The following is a 23634-nucleotide window of genomic DNA, read 5'->3' as shown; positions in this document are numbered from 1 at the left end:
CCCTTTAGCTCCTTGGGTACTTTCTCTAGCTCCTCCATTGGGGGCCCTGTGATCCATCCAATAGCTGACTGTGAGCATCCACTTCTGTGTTTGCTAGGCCCCGGCAAAGTCTCACAAGAAACAGATCTATCTGGGTCCTTTCAGCAAAATCTTGCTAGTGTATGCAATGGTGTCAGCGTTTGGAAGCTGATTATGGGATGGATTCCTGGATATGGCAGTCTCTAAATGGCCCATCACAGCTCCAAACTTTGACTCTGTAACTCCTTCCATGGGTGTTTTGTTCCCAATTCTTAGAAGGGGCAAAGTGTCCACACTTTGGTCTTCGTTCTTCTTGAGTTTCATGCGTTTAGCAAATTGTATCTTATATCTTGAGTATCCTAAGTTTCTGGGCTAATATCCACTTATCAGTGAGTACATATATAAAGAACTCAAGAAGGTGGACTCCAGAAAAATCAAATAACCCCATTAAAAATGGGGCTCAGAGCTAAACAAAGAATTCTCACCTGAGGAATACTGAATGGCTGAGAAGCACCTGAAAAAATGTTCAGCATCTTTAATCATCAGGGTAATGCAAATCAAAGCAACCCTGAGATTCCACCTCACACCAGTCAGAATAGCTAAGATCAAAAATTCAGGTGACAGCAGATGCTGGCGAGGATGTGGAGAAAGAGGAACACTCCTCCATTGTTGGTAGGTTTGCAAGCTTGTACAACCACTCTGGAAATCAGTCTGGCGGTTCCTCAGAAAATTGGACATAGTACTACAGGAGGATCCCGCAATACCTCTCCTGGGCATATATCCAGAAGATGTTCCAACCGGTAAGAAGGACACATGCTCTACTATGTTCATCGCAGCCTTATTTGTACTAGCCAGAAGCTGGAAAGAACCCAGATGCCCCTCAACAGAGGAATGGATACAGAAAATGTGGTACATTTACACAATGGAGTACTACTCAGCTATTAAAAAGAATGAATTTATGAAATTCCTAGGCAAATGGATGGACCTGAAGGGCATCATCCTGAGTGAGGTAACCCAATCACAAAGGAACTCACACAATATGTACTCAGTGATAGTGGATATTAGCCCTCAGTCTATTTCTTAAAAGGGAATGTTTAGAAACTAACTCTTTGGCCTGGGGTTAGTGATTACAAACAGGAACCACAGGGCCCTGCCCACTATGGCCTCTGTTTTTGGAAGTTCCAGCTGCTCAGGATTAGATCAGGGCAAATCCAGCACTCTCTGCCCTTCCTACCTGCTGAACTGCCAGATGAAACTGTGTCAAGTCCATCTGGAACAAGTTGCCCACAAAGGGCAAGCGCGGTGGCCTTGGTGGGTAGTTCTTGGGGTGCCGGCTTTTGAGGTAGTCAGCCAGAAAAAGGAAGGTGACAGCAGCTAGCAGCAGAGTCCGGAGATGGAGAGCTGCCCAGAAGGCAGCTGCCAGGGAACCTGCGGCTTCAAGCATGGCTGGCACTTGAGCACTTGAGCAGACTTTCCAGGGGAATTAGGGTTTGAGCTGAGGCTCAGGGATCTTACCTTTGCAGGGCTCTCAGCTAAATCTATTCCACTCCACCCCTCCCCCGCCTCCAGCCACGCCCTTCCATTTTCCTCTAAGGCCTGAGACCTAGAGGCACAAACATCCCACCCCTCCCTCTCTTAGCCACTTAGGTCTTAGCCACTCCTTCCTGTTAGCACAGGACCCAACCTCTAATCAGACAGCCCAGTGCTCTCTGCCCTGTCCCTTCACACTTTTCCCAATCCCTTGGCATGCCACCACTTCTGACAATGCCCCCTCACAGCACCCCTCGCCCCCTCCCCCTCCTTCTGCCCCCCCCCCCTTGTCATTTCCCTCTCCTAGAGAGCTGGTTCACAGAAACTAAGTGGAGGTATTTGCATGATCTCTTCCTGGCTGGTGGACATTGCCTATGATTAGAATCACCCAGAAGGAACACTTGGAGACACCAATAGCCCATAGTCCCTTAAAGTAAATCGTCCTGGAACAAAGGCAGGATGGAAAGACAATTTGATAGCTTTAAAGAAAGACCAGTGTGCCTGTTGCCTGTTGTGGAGGGTTAGTCCACTGGAAAATGTGTGTTAAAACAACAACGAAAAAACAAACAAAAGTCCCCAAACCAAAATACTTGGAAACTTAGGGATTTCTAAAATACCATTTTACTAGGTTTTAAGAACTTTAATCTACCCATGTTTATAGACAGTGTGCATTTATCAAGCTATTTAATGAATAACCCAAACACTCACATTTATAAGTATGTACTTATTCACATACTTTAATTGGATATACCACCTAATTACATATGATTTTGTATCCAATGCAAATAAATAAAACATTGAAGTGGTCATAGGTTCTGTCACTTACTTTTTTTCTGTGGACAGAAAAAGAACATGTGGAAATAATTACCATAGACAGACAAGACAAAATTATGTGCAGTCTAGTTGTGCCCAGTATAATAAACATGTAGAAATCTTACCTATCCTTATCTCTTTATGCTATGAGTAAGGCTGAGCAAAGTATTCAAAGGTTGAGCTTATTATGTGGAATTAAGGCAACATCCTTTTCTATTTTTAGAGCTAACTATCTGTGAATGAAATGTCACTACAGACAAATCTACCACTCTCAATAGTACTTTAGGTTAAAAAAATTATTCTTTCAATTGTAGTGAAACCCCATTTCTCATGCCTGCTTTTGTATCTAAATGAAATAAGGGGAAATAAATAGATCCATATGCTCATGCCAGCTAGCAGCTTCCTGCCTCATACCAATCTCACCTCTCTCCTACCCTGGATGACATAATGATGATCTTACCATAATTACTTGGCTTCTGGTCATCACCAATCTTACGTAGCTCTGTTTTGCTCTAGACATCCCTAGTGTCCCCTAGATCAGAAATTATTCCATCCACTATTAATTTGGGGAAATTATGCTAAGTTTCTATCATGCAAAGATCCTAATGCCTATCTGGAATAATGTCTAAAGACAACTGGGGTTTTAGCCTCTCATGAAATTAAAATTTATTGAGTGTACATTCACCTATTTTGGTCTTAAAAGCTATAGGCATCCACTCCTTTCTCAGAACATCATGGGTGTGGGAAGCTGGCAGAGTTCCCTTTGTCTAAGCAATTGACTTTACATAAAACAGAGAAGACATGAAGGAAAGGTAAGGAACAGAATGTCCCTTGAATGATTTAGGAGATACAAATATTCCCAATAGGATCTGAATCCTGAATGTGCTGCTTTCTCAAGCAGCCTTCACTGTATCGCAGGATGCTTTCTAATAGGCTAGACAGTGACTTAGGACTCTTGGGAGAATAACTTTTATGATGATGTTCCCTAGAAAATGATGTATTATTTTATCTACAAAGGAATAGGGTTTGGATGAGTTTAGGGACTTTCTACATTTGGTGCTAGTGATAGTTTCCAACACTAAGTGGGAACTAAGATAACTTGCAAGCCACACTTAGTAAGAGAATAAGCTGAGTGATGAACAGGTAATCTTATCCACAATGCTTCAAGATGAATTCTAGCATGAACACCTAGAAACCATAGTTGGTACAGAGGCATAGTAACTCTGCACATTTCATCTACAGTAGTCTGGAGAATTCCTCTAGACTCTTCCAGAACCACCTTATGCCACAATAAGACTTTTGACTTTTGATATAGTAAAAATTGGTTTAATGAAAGTGTAAACATGATATTTAAGATAAAGAGAGCTCTTCAAAGAGAAGCTAAGATATCTAGATGGAGATGAGAGCTTCCTGGTGGGAAAGTAACCTTTATGGTTTTTAAGCATATAGTGGAATATGTGTCATCTTCTTTTGTTTTTATCTTAAACTAAGCCACAGGTATCATCACTTTGGAAAAGGAATTTGCTCTCCTTGGAGATAAGTAAAGAAACAAAAAGGTCAGGGGATATTAGGTGAGGTATGAATCTGAAAATAGTTAAATTTCTTTGAGTGTTGACCAAATCAAGGAAGATGTGAGCCACAGAAAACATTCTCACCAAAATCCCTGAAGAGATAATACTGGCAGTTTGGATAGAGGGGATGCATATTATTACCTGGCCCCTCCAATGAAAAGTTGTTTATTTTGGGGATTTTCCCACATTTAGGCATCATTGCTGTTGACAGAAAACAGAAAATTTACTGCAAAAGAGCAGGATGTAGTTTATTCTGGGCATAAGTATGAGTAATAATGGCCAAGTAACAGATCCACTTTAAGCTAAATTCCATGTTCCAATGTAATAACAGTTTCATGAAGTTTTATAGTAACACAACAAAAATATAACACAAATCATGGGACTCTTCAAATACATTGAAGAACATCTCAGAAATCGCTGCTAGAGGCTGTTACTATCTGATAACAACCTCAGCCTTTAGTTTGGTGCAATTCAATGGTCAGTTAAATTTATGCATTCCAAAAATTTCACTTTAAATCATATATAAAGGTAGAATATTAGTGACTATTTAGAGTACTAAAGATAGCCCAAGATAATGTATATCTGGCCCTGGGCCTGTAGTACTTCAACATCTCCATAATCATTACAGCTCTAATCAGTAAATCACCCTTGCAGAAGATTCAATGAGAAACCTTCTTTATAGGAACATTCATTAACAAGCACATTGAGGAAAATCTTGATTGTCATTCCTGTAACCACAGAAAATATTGTTTTCCTATCTTGGTACTTCTATGGATAATTACAGAGATTAGGTTTTGTAAACTCAGCCTGATTTCTAAGACAGTACGGGTGAAAATAACCCCCCTCCCCAGTTTCTGAACAAACAACACTCTATCACTTCATTTCTGCATTTCTTTGAAAATATTGTTTGTTAAATTCATATTCCTACCAAACCTGATATAAAATGTGTGTGTGTGTGTGTGAATGCATTGGAGACAATGTGCTCTATTAACATATAAGAATCAGCCTCTCATTCCCTCTGCCTTTCTTTTTAAAAATGCATAATTCTAAAAAATCCTAAAGGATTGCTTGTATCCAAATGATAATTGCTTCAATATAGAAAGGCTGGTGCTAATGTTAAAGAAATAATTCTAGCCACAATAACATTAGAAACAATACAACCTGTCCCCAGGAATAACAGTGCCTCAAAGCAAAGAAGAAAGAAATTAAAGAAAATACTAAACAATGGAAAGATACTTCATGTTCATGAACTAGAGTAATTAGTATTTTCAAATTTTCAAAATCAATCTGTGTGATCTTGAACATTACACACACACACACACACATACACACGTACACACACACACACACACACACACACAAAATCATAAAGTCCTATAGAAGCGCAGAAGGCTTTAGTAAGTCAAACCAATCCTGAACAGAAGAAAACTTGCTGAAGGTATCATAGTACAATTGCACTATTAAGTCATAGTAACAAAATAAGTAGGGTATTGGCACAAAAGCATATGTGTAGTACATAGAAGACCCAGAAATAAATCCATGCTGTCACAGAAAAATGATAGCATGTCCTCAGCATGAAACCATTGGCCATCTCTCCTGGATAAGCCAGTTAAATCAGCCAATTAATAAAAGTAAAACAGAACATAGGAGATTTATTTAATGTGGTTAAAATAAGAAGAGGAGGGCTGTGGGACAGTTAAGCCTGTATAGCCATTGTGGAAATCAGTCTTGTGGTTCCTCATAAAATTAGACATAGTACTGCCTGAGAACCCAGCAATACCACTCCTGGGCATATACCCAAAAGATGATCCAACATGTAATAAGGACACATGCTCCACTATGTGCATAGCAGCCTTATTTATAATAGCCAGAAGCTGGAAAGAACCCAGATGTCCTTCAACAGAGGAATGGATACAGAAAATGTGGTTACACAATGGAGTACTACTCAGCTATTCAAAACAATGAATTCATGAAATTCTTAGACAAATGGATGGAATTAGAAAATATAATCCTGAGTGAGTCAGCCCAGTCACAAAAGAACACACAAGGTACGCACTCACTGATAAGTGGATATTAACCCAAAAGCTTGAAATACCCTAGATACAATTCACAGACCACGTGAAGCTCAAGAAGAAAGGAGACCAAAGTGTGGGTGCTTCGGTTCTTCTTAGAAGGGGGAACAAAATAATCACAGGAGGAAATACGGAGACAAAGTGTGGAGCAGAGACTGAAGGAAAGGTCATTTCAGAGACTGCCCTACCTGGGATCCCTCCCATATACAGACACCAAAACCTACACACTATTGTGGATGCCAAGAAGTGCTTGCTGACAGAAGCCTGATATAGCTGTCTCCTAAGAGGTTATGCCATAGCCTGACAAATACCGAATTGGAGGCTCAAAGTCAAACATTGGACTGAGCACGGGGTCCCCAATGGAGGAGTTACGGAAAGGACTGAAGGAGTTGAAGGGGTTTGCAGTCCATAGGAAGAACAACAATATCAACCAATCAAACCCCCCCAGAGCTCCCAGGAACTTAACCACCAACCAAAGAAAACACATGGAGGGACCCATGGCTCTGGCTGCATATGTATCAGAGGATGGCCTTATTGGACATCAGTGGAAGGAGAGGCCCTTGATCCTGGAAAGACTTGATGACCCAGTGTAGGGGAACACCAGAGCATGGAGGCAGGGGTGGGTGGGTGAGTGGGGAAGCACCTGCATAAAGCAGGGGGAGAGGAGAAGGGATAGGGGGCTTCTGGAGGGAATAACATTTGAAATGCAAATAAATAAAATATCCAATAAAGAGAAAAAAGAAATAAATATAAGAAGAGAAACTAAGAGATGTAGCTGACTCATCCCCTACAGCTATTATTGAGGTCCTGAAATGAAGCTAATGTTTAATGTGTCTGACCAAGATGTGGTTACACCTACCTTAATCTCAGATCCAAATCTCTCAGTAAGTTCAAATAACATGTTGTGAATCTTTTTCCAGGAGACAAGATTCCCTCTTGGGAAGGTAAATTTCTCCCCTGGTTGCTATGCACACTCTAGTGAAGTTTGCTTGGCAGGCAGAGAGGCCTGGGAGCACTCATGAGGCAAAGAGTTTCACAGAAACTCACCTCCTGGAACTTTGGCATTCTCATAACCCGTATACTCATACCCTATTCCCGTGTTAGTCTGGTGTATGGATTCACATGCTCTCTTTTAGTATTATTTTATTATAAGTGCCTTTAAAGATTGAATTCTGACATAGCTAAGCCTTCACCAGTGTTCCAACATCCCAGGAAATACTTGAAGCTGATAAACTTGGAATTCAGTAAGAAAGTTACCTATTCAGTAACTAATTAAGCATTACAAAGGATGGAGCTGGATTTAGTAACTAATTAAGCATTACAGAGGACGACCGGAGCAGCTCAGGGCTGGTCTGCAGAGGGTTTACTTGAGGCAGTAGCCAGTCTCACCCATACACATTGGCCTAGCTAATAGGTGGGTTTACCATGAAAGAGTTAGGGAATCCCACTGAGACAGAGATCTTCAGTACAGCCAGGTATAGCAGGCTACATGGCATATTAGAAACAAGTTGGTGATTTCTTTTGACAAATGGAGATTCTACACAGATACTTAAAAGTTACACTCATACAAGAATTTATCAGGGCCCAGGTAATAGGGGGGTTGTGGTATTGCATTATTCATGAGAAGGTCTGCTAGAGCAGAACCCCTTGTCATTACATATAACTGTCTGGGGTCTCGTCTTTCCTACACGGTGGTTTGATAAGTTGTCAGACTTTAAGTTCCTCTTTTGGCCACACCAGTTTTTCCTCCTATTTCTCCAAGCATGACTTTTCTATGGAAATGCCAATTTCTTAAAGACAACTCTTTCAGTAGTTAAATAACCAAGCTAATGATGGGAGCACAATTGTTTCCTTTGATGATCTTTATTCTTGTCACCACAGTTATAGAACCTTTACGTATTGTTGGTGATAATGAATGCCAGTAATTATTTCACTCTATATGGGTATAAATAGAAAAGATCCTTTAAAAAAATAAAAATAGAACTTTCATGTAATCTAGCTATTTCACCCTTGCACACATACTCAGGGGATTAAAAGTCAGCGTGTAATGAAGATAACAACAGCATCACCATTTTTAATTGAAGTACAATTTACTAAGGTATTACATTAAGTAGTCCTGGAAAGATATAGACAAATTCTCTTTTATCTCAGACAGGACACTAATTAAAGTACAAAGTACTGCTCTGTCAATTCCCAACTTGTCAAATCAGTGTGTTTATTGGGCTTAATTACAGAGCATAGGTGAACTATACCATACAATGAACTGTCTACAAGGCTGATCATCTGATAAAACTGTCAATGGCTATGGAAAGGGTAGAATTTTGCAAATCCGGAGATCAATGATAATTTATTTCACACTTTCTTTAGATTCATTAATAGCCATTCCTTGTTCATTTGTTCTTCTATAACCAATACTGGTTTGTCCAGATGAATTTTTGCATATGCCTGGTATGCACTGGTAACGGGGGTTGACAAGAGGCAGAAATCATTTATTTTAAGAGTGTTTGTAGAGGAAGAACACTTGATCTTGCAGGATCACCTTCTGATGATTTTTAAATGTTATAGGGTCAAGAGTATGTGGTAGTTGTCACCCATGATAAAGGAAGAACAAATTGATAGAAGTATTTGTTTTTACACATGTCTAACTTGAGATCATCTTTGACTAGCTTGTAGCTGAGGACCTACTTTCAAAAGTCTATACCCACAGTCAGCCTATGTGGAGGTAGAGACACACAATCTGAAAACCTTGATTAGTGAGTGTCTGTTCTGTTACAGGGAAATAATACTATGGTTAATATTTTCCATTAGAGGGCACTGTTTATCCTCCAGTCTGATGTTAGGCCAGGCTCCAGTGCAGGAAAATAGCATGCATTTCTTTTTTTAAGGTTTGGATCAAATTGATATAGTCTAGGGATATCTTGTAACCTCTCTACGTGGAACATATATTGGAACATCTTCTCTATTTTCTTCTATAATAGACTTGATATAAATGAATTGTGTCTCTCATGTGACTTTCAGATTATGGAAACAGTGGAGCCCAAACAAATGGGGAGTTGCCCCAGCAATTTCATGCTGGGAGAAGGAAAAGGCCCTAGCTAGAGGAGAAATTTGTCTCTTAGAAAGAGATTTCAAACTATACCACCAATCAAAGAAAACACACTGTGGAATTTTTGGCTCTAGCTATATTTGTAGCAGAGGGTGGTCTAGTTGGTCATCAATGGGAGAAGAGGCCCTTGGTCCGGTGAAGGATCTATGCCCCAGTATAGGGGAATGCCAGGACTAAGAATGGGAGTGGGTGGGTTGGGGAGCAGGGGGAGGGGGGAAGGAGTAGGGGAGTTTTGGAGGGGAATCTAGGAAAGGGGATAACATTTGAAATGTAAATAAAGAAAATATCTAATAAAAAAGAAAGAGATTTCACACAATTCTAACAACTTGTCTGATCATTTTACAGGGTGAGACTAAAGTATAGACAAGATGGTTCAGTGACCACACCCTGACTGGGACTGTCTTTATGTGCATATCCTTGGCTCTCTAGTGAAACTTTAATCTTATTATAGGACCCCGAGGGTGACTTACGATGGTTTCTGGATCTCTTTGTCCTTTTTCCTAATATGGCCCCCATGGAATACATACCCCTTTTTCTGTTTCCCACATTTAATTTAGCTCTTTTTATTGGCTTATTTAAGAAGATTGTTTAGGCCTGACTTGGAGCACAGGTAGTGACACACAAGTTCAATAACACTTTGTCTTCAACTCCATAGCATCCTTTGAAGATTTTCTCTTATTCATTCTCCACTCATGAGCAATGGAAAGAGAAAACTTTTGGACTAATTCCTCTTGTTGACAGAGAACTAAATTGTTCCATAGATCTTGTCCTGCCTCATTAGTGACAATGACTTTAATAACCTGTTTCATTGATTGACCTTACTGAATTTTGTGTAGTTAATCTTAGCCTCTCTGTGCAGTACCTACCATCTGAAAAACCCTCTAGAGTAAACATTGATTCTCATGTATCTGAGAGGTCATCCAGCTTCTAATGATTATATGAGTCAGGGAGGATCCTGGCTCTCTTGTTTAAGGCTCAGAGAAGTATCTTAAATGTCAAAAGGGATTTTTCATCTCCCAAACCATGTATAGAGAAGGGTAGGTATAGGGTAGGGGCATGGATCTTTTCACCAGTTGAGAGACTTCCATATGTTTTGTAGAATCTCTGGAATGCCAAGATCCATGGATACATGGAGAATCAAAGCTGAATTTTGGAGGAAGTCTGTGAAAGTCTGGGACTAGTGGCTAAAGTCTTATTTCCAGAAGACACTGCAATGTTCTTGATTCTGCAACAAACTCATGAGACTCTATGTGCATGCCATTATAAGATTCTTCATCTTTCTATTTTGGTGCTCAGCTCATAAATTGACCCTGTAGGCTTGAATAAACCCAAGGGGACAATGACTAAATATCAGGAGACAGCCTCCAGACTATCTTGCCCTTACTAAGAAGCATCTCCTATTTTGAAGCTATCTTTGTTTCTTAGTTACCAGGCCATCTTTTTCTCATGTCTGTGATATCCTAGAAATCTGCCTTGTTCAAGTAACCCATCTGTTTTGAGCTAGATGTGTTGCCTTCTTAATTCCAAAACCTTCAAAGTATTGCCTTATTTTAAATGTTCACTGCCGCATGGTTGCTCTAAGTCTGTTTGTAGGAGAGAGGTGTTGAGAAGATTCACATATTGACAAGGCAGAAGAGAAGAGGAGAGAAGTACTATAGTGTCCATAATAAGTGAGGAATGATGATTAAAATTGCATTTACAAAATCTTTGTATAATTCTTGAAAGAGAAATAAACTTATTTTTTAGAGCATATTTAATGTGCTTAGAAAAAAATAAGACATTTTATGAGTGGAAATTTTCATTAGGAGTCACAGTGAATTTCTTCCCAGAGTTTCTTGTTCATTCCTGCTACATGCTATTGGTCTTGAGTCCAAGAGCTTTCTGGTGCCAATATTTTTATATTTATTATATTTAGTGTGTTATGATTAGATCATGCCCTGATCTCATACTCTATACCATATAAAGAAATGTTGTATGGAGGAGCTAGAGAAAGGACCCATGGAGCTGAAGGGGTTTGCAGCCCCATAGAAGGAACAACAATATGAAACAACCAGTACCCCCAGAGCTCCCAGGGGTACCAAACCAACAACCAAAGAGTATACACATGGAGGGACCCATTGCTCCAGTTGAATATGTAGCAGAGGATGGCCTTGTTGGACATCAATAGGAGGAGAGGACCTTGGTCCTGTGAAGGCTCCATGCCCTAGTGTAGGGGAATGCCAGGACCAGGAAGCTGGAGTGGGTAGGTTGGTGAGCAGGGGGAGGGGAAACCAGGAAAGGAGATAACATTTGAAATGTAAATAGAGAAAATATCTAATAATAAAAAGAAATGGTGTGTTGTTGTTGTTGTCTAGGAAGACTTCATTTTACAAGTAGTTTTTGACTCTATATTGAAGATGGAGGATGAGTTTGGACTTAAGTGGACACATGAATAGCACCATCTGTCTGTCACTACCCAAATGTTTTATCTGTAGAAGGAATATTAGCCTATGAATTTATTGAGGTGAATTAGTACTGTGTGTGTGGGGGCATAGGAATATTAAAATAATATCAGGAAAATTAGGCCTAAGAGTATATTGGACAATTCAGACCAAGGAAAGAGTATAATTTCATCTTTGGACACCATATAGAGACAGACACCAGCAATGTGAGGATGGTATTCACATTAACCTGTCATTTAACTTCTTAATATGTGCACTGTGAACAGAAACTCCTAAAAAGTGATGCTATATCTGCAAAGACTGATTGACCAATTAGAAGGTCAGTACTTTCCAGAGAGTTTGGAATGTAATAGATTCAAGACTAATTCCCTTTACTTGGACCAGATTTAACCTCTAGGTGCATCTAGTCAGTTTTTTTTTTCTTACTTCTTTGTGGAACTTAACATCCTGGGATGAATAGGTAAAAAGATTTGGAATCTATACATTTACCAGACTCACTAGACTCACTGGCTTCCACTGCTGAGGTCCAGCCTCAGTGTGAGGTGAGTCCTGAAAAAGGGCGCAGATGTGAGCGGTGCTGACTCAATAATGAGTCAGAGTCAGTAGTGGATGCATTTTTAGTTCAAGTGCTCTCTCTTTCTTGGAGGATTCTCATTATTCTTCCTTCTTTTCCTTTCTTCCTTCTTCCCAGTCTTTTTCCTTCTTTCTTTTCGTTCTCTTCCCTTCTTCTGATCAGAAAGTCTGTACTCAGACTTTTTTAATTAGATATTTTCTTTATTTACATTTATTTACATATTTGCTATCCCCTTTCCTAGTTTCCTCTCCAAAAATTGCCTCCCACCCTCCCCTTGCTCCCCAACCCATCCACTCCTGCTTCCTGGCCCTGGCATTCCCCTATACTGGGGTATAGTATCTTTGCAAGACAAAGGGCCTCTCCTCCCATTGATGGCCGACTAGGCCATCCTCTGCTACATATGCAGCTAGAGACATGAGTCCCACCATGTGTTTTCTTTGGTGATTTAGTCCCAGGGAACTCTGGGGGTACTGGTTAGTTCATATTGTTGTTCCTCCTATGGGGCTGTAAACCCCTTCAGCTCCATGGGTACTTTCTCTAGCTCCTTCATTGGGGACCTTGTGCTCTGTCCAATGGATGACTGTGATCATCCACTTCTGTATTTGCCAGGTACTGGCAGAGCCTCACAGAAGACAGCTATATCAGGATCCTGTCAGCAAACACTTGTTGGCATCTGCAATAGTGTCTGAGTTTGGTGGTTGTTTATGGGATGGATCCCCAGGTGGGACAGTCTCTGCTCATAAATTTGTCTCTGTAACTCATTCCATGGGTATTTTGTTCTCTCTTCTAAGAAGGATCTAAGTATCCACACATTGGTCTCCCTTCTTCTTGAGTTTCATCTGTTTTTCAAATCGTATCTTGGGTATTCTGGGTTTCTGGGCTAATATCCATTTGTCAGTGAGTGCATATCATGTGTGTTCTTTTGTGATTGGGTTACCTCACTCAGGATGATATCCTCCAGATCCACCCATTTGCCTAAGAATTTCATAAATTCATTGTTTTAAGTAGCTGAGTAATACACCATGGTGTTGTACCACATTTTCTGTATCCATTCCTCTGTTGAGGGGCGTCTGGGTTCTTTCCAGCTTCTGGCTATTATAAATAAGGCTACTATGAACATAGTGGAGCATGTGCACTTATTCCCAGTTGGAACATCTTTTGGGTATATGCCCAGGAGAGATATTGCTGGATCTTCCAGTAGTATTATTTCCAATTTTCTGAGGAACACAGAGGACTAAGGATTAGCTCTACCTCCTGGCTGAGGATGAAGGCCCAGTAGGGACTGCGTCCAAGAAGCTCTGTTGCTTCTGTGGCCTGCAATCCCCTGTGGGGACCCACCTCAGAGAGACACATCACTGTCCTGTGCAGACCTGCCTCAGAAAGACACTGAAGGGAAAATGGGGATCTCACCTGAGTCCCAGGGTCAGAACACTCCCTGGAGGCAAACTCTGAACCCAGACTTTTATTTACTAAAATTACATCATTCAGGATTTGAAATTGTTAATAACTTTTTTTTAGAAAGTCTTAAATTTATATAAATTCTGTGGGTCCCAGAGAATTAGTCCCAACCCCTGCTTCCTTAAAACAGAAACTAAACTCAAAGAAAAAAAAAGTCCATTTCCTTTTCAGTTTATACATCCTGTTCTTCATGGGTAATTGGGAACAGCTGTTGTGGTTTTCTAGTACAGCAGACTGCAGTTTTTGGTATCTATTTTCATGTAAGAACAGAAAGGTGACAGACTACTAAGGTTAAAATAATTTCTTACAAAAATTTAAAATTTATGTAAGTCAAGTAGGCATTGTTATCTTCAATCCTCCAAGTAGCTAGGAGAATGATGTACTAACTTTATTTTTTTAATTTAATGTTGTTTGTAATTCATTTTCTACACTCCATATTCCATTTCCTGCCCCTTCCCATCTACAGTCTGATAGTTCCACATCCCACACCTTCTCCCCACCCCACCCCATCTCCACATGGATATCCTCATCCCCAACCCCACCTGACCTCAACTCCCTGGGGCCTCCAGTCTCTTGAGGGTAAGGTGCATCATCTCTGAATGCACAGACTTGAAAATCTTCTACTGTATGTGTGTTGGGGGCCTCATATCAGCTGGTGTATGCTCTCTGTCTGGTGGTCCAGAGTTTGAAAGATTTCAGGGGTACAGAATAATTAAGACTGCTGGTCCTCCCACAGGATCAACCTTTTTCTCAGCTTCTTTCAGCCTTCCCTAAGTCAACAACAGGGGTCAGCTGCTTCTGTCCATTGATTGGGTGCAAATATCTGCATCTGACTCTTTCAGCTGCTTGTTGGGTCTTTCAGAGGGCAGTCATGATATATCCTTTTTTGTGAGCACTCCATAGCCTCAGTAATAGTGTCAGGCCTTGCGACCTCCCCATGAACTGGATCCCACTTTGGGCCCGTCATCCCAGTCACACTTCTGACCCATAATTGTTTCTATCTGAAAGAATTACAGGGTGTGGAGGGCTGTGAGCAATCGCCATTACAAGATGGTGCTGGCTTCTGCTGTGCCTAACTAGTAAACAAGCCTTGTGCGCAGGTGCGAGAGTGAATTCACACCAAGTCACTGCCCATATTGGGGTGTAGTAATGAGGTGATGGGCAAGCAACAAATCAGGTGCTGACACGCCACACTGAGGGCTATATAAGCAGCACCATTTTCTGGGTTCTGGGTCTTCCCTCCTGAAGAAGCAATAAAGCTTTTGCTGCAGAAGAATCTGGTCGTCCGAGTGTGTTCTTGCTGGCGAGAACAATAGTTCAAAACAAGTGGCGCCGAGAACCCGGGAACTTCATACCATCACCAGCGCAAGGGAGACCCTCCGTTCGCAGGGCGGGTTCAGAACTGCGGGGCACGTAAGGCTCTGTAGGGTATGTTCAGTCTTGAAATTTCTCCAGAGTTAGAGGCCCTTTTGTATGTTTTCACGGGGCTCGTTCTTTTTCTTTTGATTGCGTACTGCTTCCACCGCTGGAACTGCTGACTGGTTCTCAGTCGCAGTCAGGCATGGTTAGATAAAAGGGCAGCGAGCAGTATGGGAATCTTCCACTCCGTGGTGACTGCCTTACAGTCGGTCTTGAGGCAGTGTGGCCTAAAATTCGCCACTAAGACTGTAGAGGGCTTTGTTAAAGAGATAGATCTCGTAGTGCCTGCATACTCAGGGTCATTAACTATCGCCTCTTGGGAGAAACTGAAAGGAGATCTAGTTAGGGAACAGCAGAATGGCAAACTTAAAGCAGGGACCATGCCGTTGTGGAAGCTGGTAAGATCGTGCTTAAAAGACGAGGATTGTCAGCAAATGGTTGAGGCGGGGCAGAGGGTCCTGGAGGAGGTCCAAGACAGTCTATCAGAGACAGAGCGGGGAGAGAGATTAAGAGTTCAGAGGAAACAAGGTGCACCTAAGAATAAAAGCCTTTCCATGGGCCTTGAGCCTGAGGAAAAGAGAAATAAGGGAAAGAATGCCCTGGGAGAGTTTAGAAAAAGGGATGGAAAGGGAGAGACGAAGAGAGATCGAGCTGGGGAGGCACCTAAGGGAAGGAGCTTCTATCTGCCATTAGACGAGTTCAAGGCACTAGCTGTTAGTAGCTCAGAATCGGATGAGGAAATTAGCCCCTCTGAGGAAACAGACTTAGAGGAAGAAGTGGCTCGCTATGAGGGAGAAAGATACCAGCCAGATGAAAGACGAGCTAATCAGTCACAGAATAAGACAAAAACAGCTAGAGACAACTGTCAGTTCGCTGCGTGGTCTCCGCCCTCGACCTTTGGGTCCTAGTGCACCTCTGCCCTATGTGCAGAGGTATCATTCAGACTCATTCATTCCAAAAGAGGAACAGAGAAAAGTGCAGCAAGTGTTTCCGGATTTTGAAGGCGCCGATGGTGGACGAGTTCACGCTCCGGTGGAGTATATACAGATTAAAGAACTTGCTGAGTCAGTCCATAACTATGGAGTCAACGCCAATTTTACTATAGCACAAGTCGAAAGGCCTGCTACTCCCAGGGATTGGATGACTGTAGTGAAAGCTGCAGCCCCTAATATGGGAATGTATCTAGAATGGAAAGCTTTGTGGCAAGACTCCTGCCAAGCACAGGCAAAGGCCAATGCCGCCATTGAAGGGGACCAAAGAACATGGACTTTTGAGTTGCTTACAGGTCAGGGACAACATGCTACTAACCAGACAAATTACCATTGGGGAGCATACGTCCAGTTCTCAGCTGCCACCATTAAGGCATGGAAGGCACTCTCTAGGAAGGGAGAGGCAAGTGGACATTTGATAAAGATTACTCAGGGCACCCAGGAGTTTTCTCAGACTTTGTGGTTAGAATGACAGAAGCAGCAGGGAGAATTTTTGGAGACCCAGAGGCAGCTATGCCTTTAATTGAACAGTTGGTCTATGAACAGGCTACGCAGGAATGCAGGGCAGATATTACACTCAGAAAGAGCAAGGGATTGCAGGACTGGTTGAAGGTTTGCCGTGGGCTTGGAGGGCCACTCACTAATGCCAGTTTGGCAGCTGCCATTCTACAAGGGCAGAAGTGCCCTGACATGGCTGAGCTCAAACTCTGCTATAATTGTGGCAAACCAGGACACTTAACAAAGGGCTGTAGAGCCCTTGTCAAAAGGAGAGCACCAGGACTGTGTACTAAGTGTGGGAAAGGGTATCATTGGGCCAGAGATTGTCGCTCAGTCAAGGACATTTGAGGCAGGCCCCTGCAGCCAGGATTTCCTCAAGCAGAAGAGAATGAGGCCATTCCAAAAAACGGGTATCAGGGCCCCAGGTCTCAGGGCCCCAAAACATATGGGATCTGGCAGGCAAAAGGTGGACCCCACAGTCTGCAGGGCAACAGAAGGATCAGCTGGATTGGACCTCCGTGCCACCACCCGATTCATGCTGGTGCCCCAAATGGGGATGCAGCTGGTTCCTACTGACTACAAAGGGCCTCTGCCATCCAGAAGTGTCGGCCTAATACTGGGCCGGGCCTCTCTTACCTTACAAGGCCTTATTGTTCACCCTGGAGTTGTAAATCAAGATTATGAAGGGGAACTTCAAGTTCTCTGTTCCTGTCCTCAGGGTGTCTTTTCTATTTCACAAGGGGATAGAATAGCTCAGTTAATAATTTTGCCAAGCCTACATGGCTGTTTTCCTTCCTCTGGTATCCCTCGAGCTGCCAGAGGGATTGGTTCTACTGGAAATGATTCTGCTTACTTAATAATGCCTCTTGACTCCAGGCCATCCTTAGAATTAGTTATAGAAGGGAAACAATTTAAAGGGATTTTAGACACAGGAGCAGATAAAAGTATCATCTCTTCCTACTGGTGGCCAAAAGCCTGGCCCGTTACTCAGTCATCACATTCTTTACGGGGGCTAGGCTATCAGTCCTGCCCCACTATTAGCTCCCGTTCTTTGAGCTGGCAAATGCCTGAAGGTCAAATGGGACGATTCACTCCCTATGTTTTACCACTCCCAGTAAATCTCTGGAGGAGAGACATTTTACAGGCACTGGGAATGACCTTGACTAATGAATACTCACCACAAGCTGTTCAAATGTTGAAGAAAATGGGCTATAAAGAAGGAAGAGGATTAGGGAAAGGAGAGCAGGGTAGACTGGAACCTATCCCTCAAGAAGGTAATAATGGGAGACAAGGTTTGGGTTTTTCCTAGGGGCCGTTGAGAGCTCCATGCCCATACCATGGCTTACAGAGGAAGCTGTATGGGTTCCTCAATGGCCTCTCTCTGAAAAATTAGAAGCAGCCACAAAACTGATTTCTGAACAGCTACGCTTGGGTCATTTAGAGCCCTCTACCTCACCCTGGAATACACCTATTTTCGTAATTAAGAAAAAATCTGGCAAATGGCGCTTATTACATGATCTTAGAGCAAATAATGCACAAATGTGCCTGTTTGGGCCAGTTCAGGGAAGGCTACCATTGCTTTCTGCCTTACCCAAAAATTGGGAAATTATAATTATAGATATTAAAGATTGTTTTTTTTCTCTATACCTTTATGCCCTCAAGATAGGCAAAGATTTGCATTTACTATCCCAGCCATTAATCATTTAGAGCCTGATCAAAGATACCAATGGACGGTCCTACCTCAGGGGATGGCAAATAGCCCCACCATATGTCAACTGTATGTGCAATTGGAACTTAAGTCAATTAAAAATCATTTTCCATCATTAATTCTGGTACTTTACATGGATGATACTTTGATTTGCCATAAAATTTCACAGTTATTACAAGATGCATACCCTATATTAATAAAAATGTTAGGGCAATGGGGATTGCAGGTGGCCACCAAAAAGTTGCAAGTTGCTCGAATGGGAGCCTTCCTAGGGTCAATCATTTATCCTGACAAAATTGTTCCTCAAAATTTAGAGATTCGCAAAGATCAACTACATACCTTGAATGATTTCCAAAAATTGCTGGGAGATATTAATTGGCTAAGACCGTTTTTGAAAATTCCCTCAGTGGAATTAAAGCCCTTATTTGATATATTAGAGGGAGATACCCACATCTCCTCCCACAGAGCACTTACCCCAGCTGCAGGTCAAGCTTTACAAACTATAGAAAAGGCCTTACAAGATGCTCAATTACAACACATTGACGAGTCGAAGTCATTTGAATTGTGCATATTAAAAACTGCACAGTTACCAACAGCAGTCTTGTGGCAAAATGGACCCTTATTGTGGGTCCACCCTAATGCCTCCCCTGCAAAAATTATTGAGTGGTATCCTAATGCAGTTGCTCAACTTGCACTTCGGGGGATAAAAGCAGCCATTACTCATTTTGGGAAAGAACCTCATATGCAAATTGTGCCTTATACCTCTGCTCAAGTTCAAACCCTGGCAGCAACAACTAATGATTGGGCAGTCTTGGTTGCCTCCTATTCAGGACAAATTGATGATCATTATCCAAAACATTCAATTTTACAGTTTGCCTTAAGCCAATCCATAGTGTTTCCAGTAATAACAGCCAAACACCCACTTCCGGATGGGGTAGTAGTGTATACAGATGGATCCAAATCTGGCATAGGTGCATATGTAGTAAATGGCCAAGTAACATCTAAACAATATAATGAGACATCACCCCAGGTTGTAGAGTGTTTGGTGGTACTGGAGGTCCTTGAAACTTTCCTGGGACCACTCAATATTGTATCTGATTCCTTATATGTGGTTAATGCAGTTAATACGCTTGAAGTTGCTGGTTTAATTAGATCCTCTAACAAGCTTGTTCACATTTTTCAGCAAATTCAGTCTGCCCTGTTACATAGAAGACATCTTGTGTATATTACTCATGTCAGGGCTCATTCTGGCCTTCCTGGCCTCATGTCTCATGGAAATGACTTGGCAGACAAAGCCACTAGAATCGTGGCTGCTGCTCTGTCCTCGCAGGCAGAGGCTGCAAGGGAGTTTCATAAACGCTTCCACATGACGGCTGAAACTTTATGCCGCCGTTTCACTTTAAACAGGAAAGAAATTCGTGACATTTTCACCCAATGTCAAAATTGTTGTCAATTTTTGCCTACTCCTCATGTAGGGGTAAACCCCCGAGGCATCAGGCCATTACAGGTCTGGCAAATGGATGTCACTCATATTTCCTCCTTTGGAAGAAATCAATATTTACATGTTTCCATTGACATCTGCTCTGGTGTTATGTTTGCTACACCTTTAACAGGTGAGAAAGCCTCTCATGTTATACAGCACTGTTTAGAAGCTTGAAATGCTTGGGGCAAGCCCACAATCCTTAAAACTGATAATGGGTCAGCATACACCTCTACTAAATTTCAGCAATTTTGTCATCAAATGGATGTCACTCACCTGACTGGCCTTCCTTATAATCCTCTAGGACAAGGCATTGTTGAACGTGCCCATCATACACTCAAGTCTTATTTTATAAAACAAAAGGGGGGAGTTGATGAGACTCTGCCCTCAGCGCCAAGAGTAGCTGTATCCATGGCACTCTTCACACTTAATTTTTTTGAATCTTGGCAAGCAAGGTCGCTCTGCAGCTGATTGACATAGCTCAGACACTGATAGACCAAAAGAAATGGTGAAATGGAAGGATGTCTTATCTGATCTGTGGAAAGGCCCGGATCCTATTTTAATAAGATCCAGGGGAGCTGTCTGTGTTTTTCCACAGAGTGAAGACAACCCATTTTGGCTGCTGGAACGACTCCCCCACAAGATATTAATCAAGGATGGTGTGGAAGATGCTGACCTCCCGAGGACTGCTCCTGATTCTGACAATTCTGAACTTGTCTCAGGTTCCTAGTATGATGGGCGAACAGAGATGGGTCATTCCCTAGGCTTTCCCTAAACCAATGCCAGTTCGCCATGATGCTATAGTTTTTCCAAAATTCTTTACTACTAATAAAAAACTGGACTTACCATATTTGCCATTTGACCCTTTGCGGGTCCCGTTAGGAGAAAATCGCTCCCTCCAAGAACAGGGTTCCCTATGTTTTCAATTATCGCAAAAGGGGGACTGTATTCAGCTCAGTATTCGTATGTTAGGATCATTTTTGGATAGTGGGACTGTAAATTTCACCCAAACCCGAGGAAAAGGAAACAATGATATTATTCATGTTACATGGTTTTGGTGGCAATCGACAGTCTGGCTAAACAGTACATTCCCATCTCTCAATTGGAATGAAATGGAGCGTCCTCGTCAACTCAGGATTGCTCCTCATTGTGGTGGAGAGGATGTAGGGGAGTTGCCACCATGGTCAGACTGCCAGTCGTCTGTAGCCAGATGGATTGATGAGCACAAATATTTTACCTTCTCCCCCAATATGTAGTTTGGGCCTGAAGAAGAGTTTGTAATGAGAACGGGCCTCTTCTTGCAGGACCGCAGAATGAGCCCTTACTGCAAATGGCTACTTTGTGGGATTAATGGAAGCTGTACAGATCTTAATCCCCTTGTTTTCTTAAAAGCAGGTGCTTTAGGAAAGGCCATTTACACTGGTCTCTCCAATTATACCCTGATTGGGGCATATGGACCAACAAAAATTATATAATTCATACTGAAGAAATCTCTGGTTTAAATAAGACATAGATTAATCCAACCAGCTATGTATCGACTCCAGTATGTATCTATCCTCCCTTTTTGTTTATTTTGTCTAATGATTCATTTGAAAGCTGTGGAAATAATTCCTGTTGGATTTCTCAATGTTGGGATGTAACAAAGGACACCCACGCCATGGTGGCCCGGATCCCACGTTGGATCCCTGTTCTGGTGGAAACACCCTCCACCTTATCCCTGTTTGGACAAAAAAGAGATTTTGGCATTACTGCTGCCGTGATCATAGCAATTTCAGCCAGTGCAGCTGCTGCTACAGCTGCAGGGTATGCTATGGCTAGTACGGTCCAAACAGGCACAAAATTAAATCAGCTTTCAGTCGATCTTACTAATGCCATCAATGTCCAAACTTCTGCTAGTTCCCAGTTGAAGGGAGGGTGATGATTTTGAATTAGCGCCTTGACCTGGTTGAGGAACAGATAGGCGTCCTATACCAGTTGGCCCAGTTGGGTTGTGAAAGAAAATTGGGCGCTCTGTGTATTACCAGTGTCCAATATGAAAAGTTTACTCGTGCAGCTAATCTGTCTAGACAGCTCTCCTTGTATCTTGCAGGAAATTGGTCCGAGGGGTTTGATGAGACCCTTGAGGCCCTGAGGGCAGCAGTTTTAAGGATCAACTCAATGCGAGTGGACCTGTCATTGACAGAGGGCCTCTCCTCCTGGATTTCATCTGCATTTTCTTATTTTAAGGAATGAGTGGGGGTAGGTTTATTTGGTACTGCCATCTGCTGTGGACTTGTGTTCATGCTCTGGTTGGTTTGCAAGCTCAGAGCCCAACAAACACGTGACAAGGTCGTCATTGTTCAAGCACTTGCGGCCATTGAACAAGGGGCCTCCCCCGAAATCTGGCTATCTATGCTCAAGGATTAGTCGGCATTTGAGTTCTTCATTTTTTGGCTGGCCTCTTTGATAGAGTTTGCCCTAGGTCATTTATTAGTTACTGTCACATAGCACTGCGGTATCCAGGGGCAGGCAACTTTCCTCACGCACAGATCAACCTAAGACATGGGGCCCGGTGGCGATAGGGTTACGCTATGAAGGCTGTGACATTAGAGGAAAGACCTAAGACAGGAGCCACAGCGGATGGACATAATTACACAGACCTAATCCAGCCTCATTTTAATAAAACAAAAAGGGGGAGATGTGGAGAGCCGCTAGCAATCGCCATTACAAGTTGGCGCTGGCTTCTGCTGTGCCTAACTAGTAAACAAGCCTTGTGCGCAGGTGCGAGAGTGAATTCACGCCAAGTCACTGCTGATCTCGGGGCGTAGTAATGAGGTGATGGGCAAGCAACAAATCAGGTGCTGACACGCCACACTGAGGGCTATATAAGCAGCACCATTTTCTGGGTTCTGGGTCTTCCCTCCTGAAGAAGCAATAAAGCTTTTGCTGCAGAAGAATCCGGTCGTCTGAGTGTGTTCTTGCCTGCGAGAACAATAGCTTAGGACAACAGGGATGGAAATGGGGAGGAGCCTGACGTACTAACTTTTTATATGCTTGTTCATCATCTTTTATCTCTATTATTTGTTTAATGTCTAGCAATTCCATGGCCTCATATACTCTTCTAATAATATTTGTTTCTAGGTCATATACATGCCTTCATCCTGTAAGATAAACCCATCTATCATTTGTTTGTTTTTTATATATAGATTCCTTCTTTTTCTATTTTTGCCTTTTATTCTTGAGATCATTTTAATTCTTTATGTCAAATTCATCCTGGGTAATTAATGCAGCAGTCATTGGACTGCAGGGTATATGTATCTCCTCATAATTCTAAATTCAAGGCCAAGTCTCACAATGAACAACTTCTACAAATGACCTGTCATGTGGCCTCTGTGGTTATGTTGTCTAGATCCTTTCCTGTGCCTTTAAATGCTAAAGGGAAGGTCTGCTCCTCATCTTCCACAGCCTCATGACCATCTCTATTCTGTACTCCTGAGAACTACATCTGTTTCATTTATTATGGAATGATTAGTTCTGAATAGTGGGGGAAGTATATTTCCCCAGAAAGAGAGATTAAAAGTAAAACTCATAGTTGATACAATAGATTAGTTCTAGGCCAACAGCAGTTATCAGCATATGTGGGGATCAATGGTCTGACAATACTCTAGGGACAGGAACTGTGTCACACCACCTCTTACACAGACAACCATGCTGGATCCAGCATTCCACCAACCAAAAAGCTTAGAATGTGATCAGAGAGCATCTGAGGCCTCTAGGGAAGCCTCCTCTGTCTTGGTGTAAGGATTTTATGTTCTGTAAATTATATATATATATATATATATATATATATATATATATATATATATATATTTTTTTTTTTTTTTTTTTTTTGTAAAACTATAAAACTGCTTTCATGTTGGAACATGCAATGATCCCTGGCCATGATCATTCAAAGTAGATCCAGAATAATCTGATTCT

The 23634-nt window shown here is 42.0% G+C and overlaps 1 protein-coding gene across 4 annotated transcripts in view; it reads right to left on the bottom strand.

Moving 5' to 3' along the window:
* The window catches only part of LOC110292766 (cytochrome P450 2J3-like), a 41796-nt gene extending 40334 nt beyond the window's left edge, over positions 1 to 1462 (bottom strand). For 3 of the 4 annotated variants that reach the window (XM_021160318.2, XM_021160320.2, XM_021160321.2), the window contains exon 1: positions 1253 to 1462. In XM_021160318.2, coding sequence (XP_021015977.1) covers positions 1253 to 1462 — 210 coding nt within the window. Of the gene's footprint in view, positions 1 to 213; positions 247 to 1204 lie in introns of all 4 variants that reach the window. The other variant, XM_085838427.1, reaches the window with a different exon arrangement.
* Positions 1463 to 23634: the final 22172 nt, after the last annotated feature.

This window comes from Mus caroli, unplaced genomic scaffold (assembly GCF_978045245.1).
Source record: "Mus caroli unplaced genomic scaffold, Mus_caroli_1 scaffold_6, whole genome shotgun sequence".
Lineage (NCBI taxonomy): Eukaryota > Metazoa > Chordata > Mammalia > Rodentia > Muridae > Mus > Mus caroli.
The sequence above is the reverse complement of the archived record's forward strand: the minus strand, read 5'-3'. Positions and strand labels throughout refer to the sequence as shown.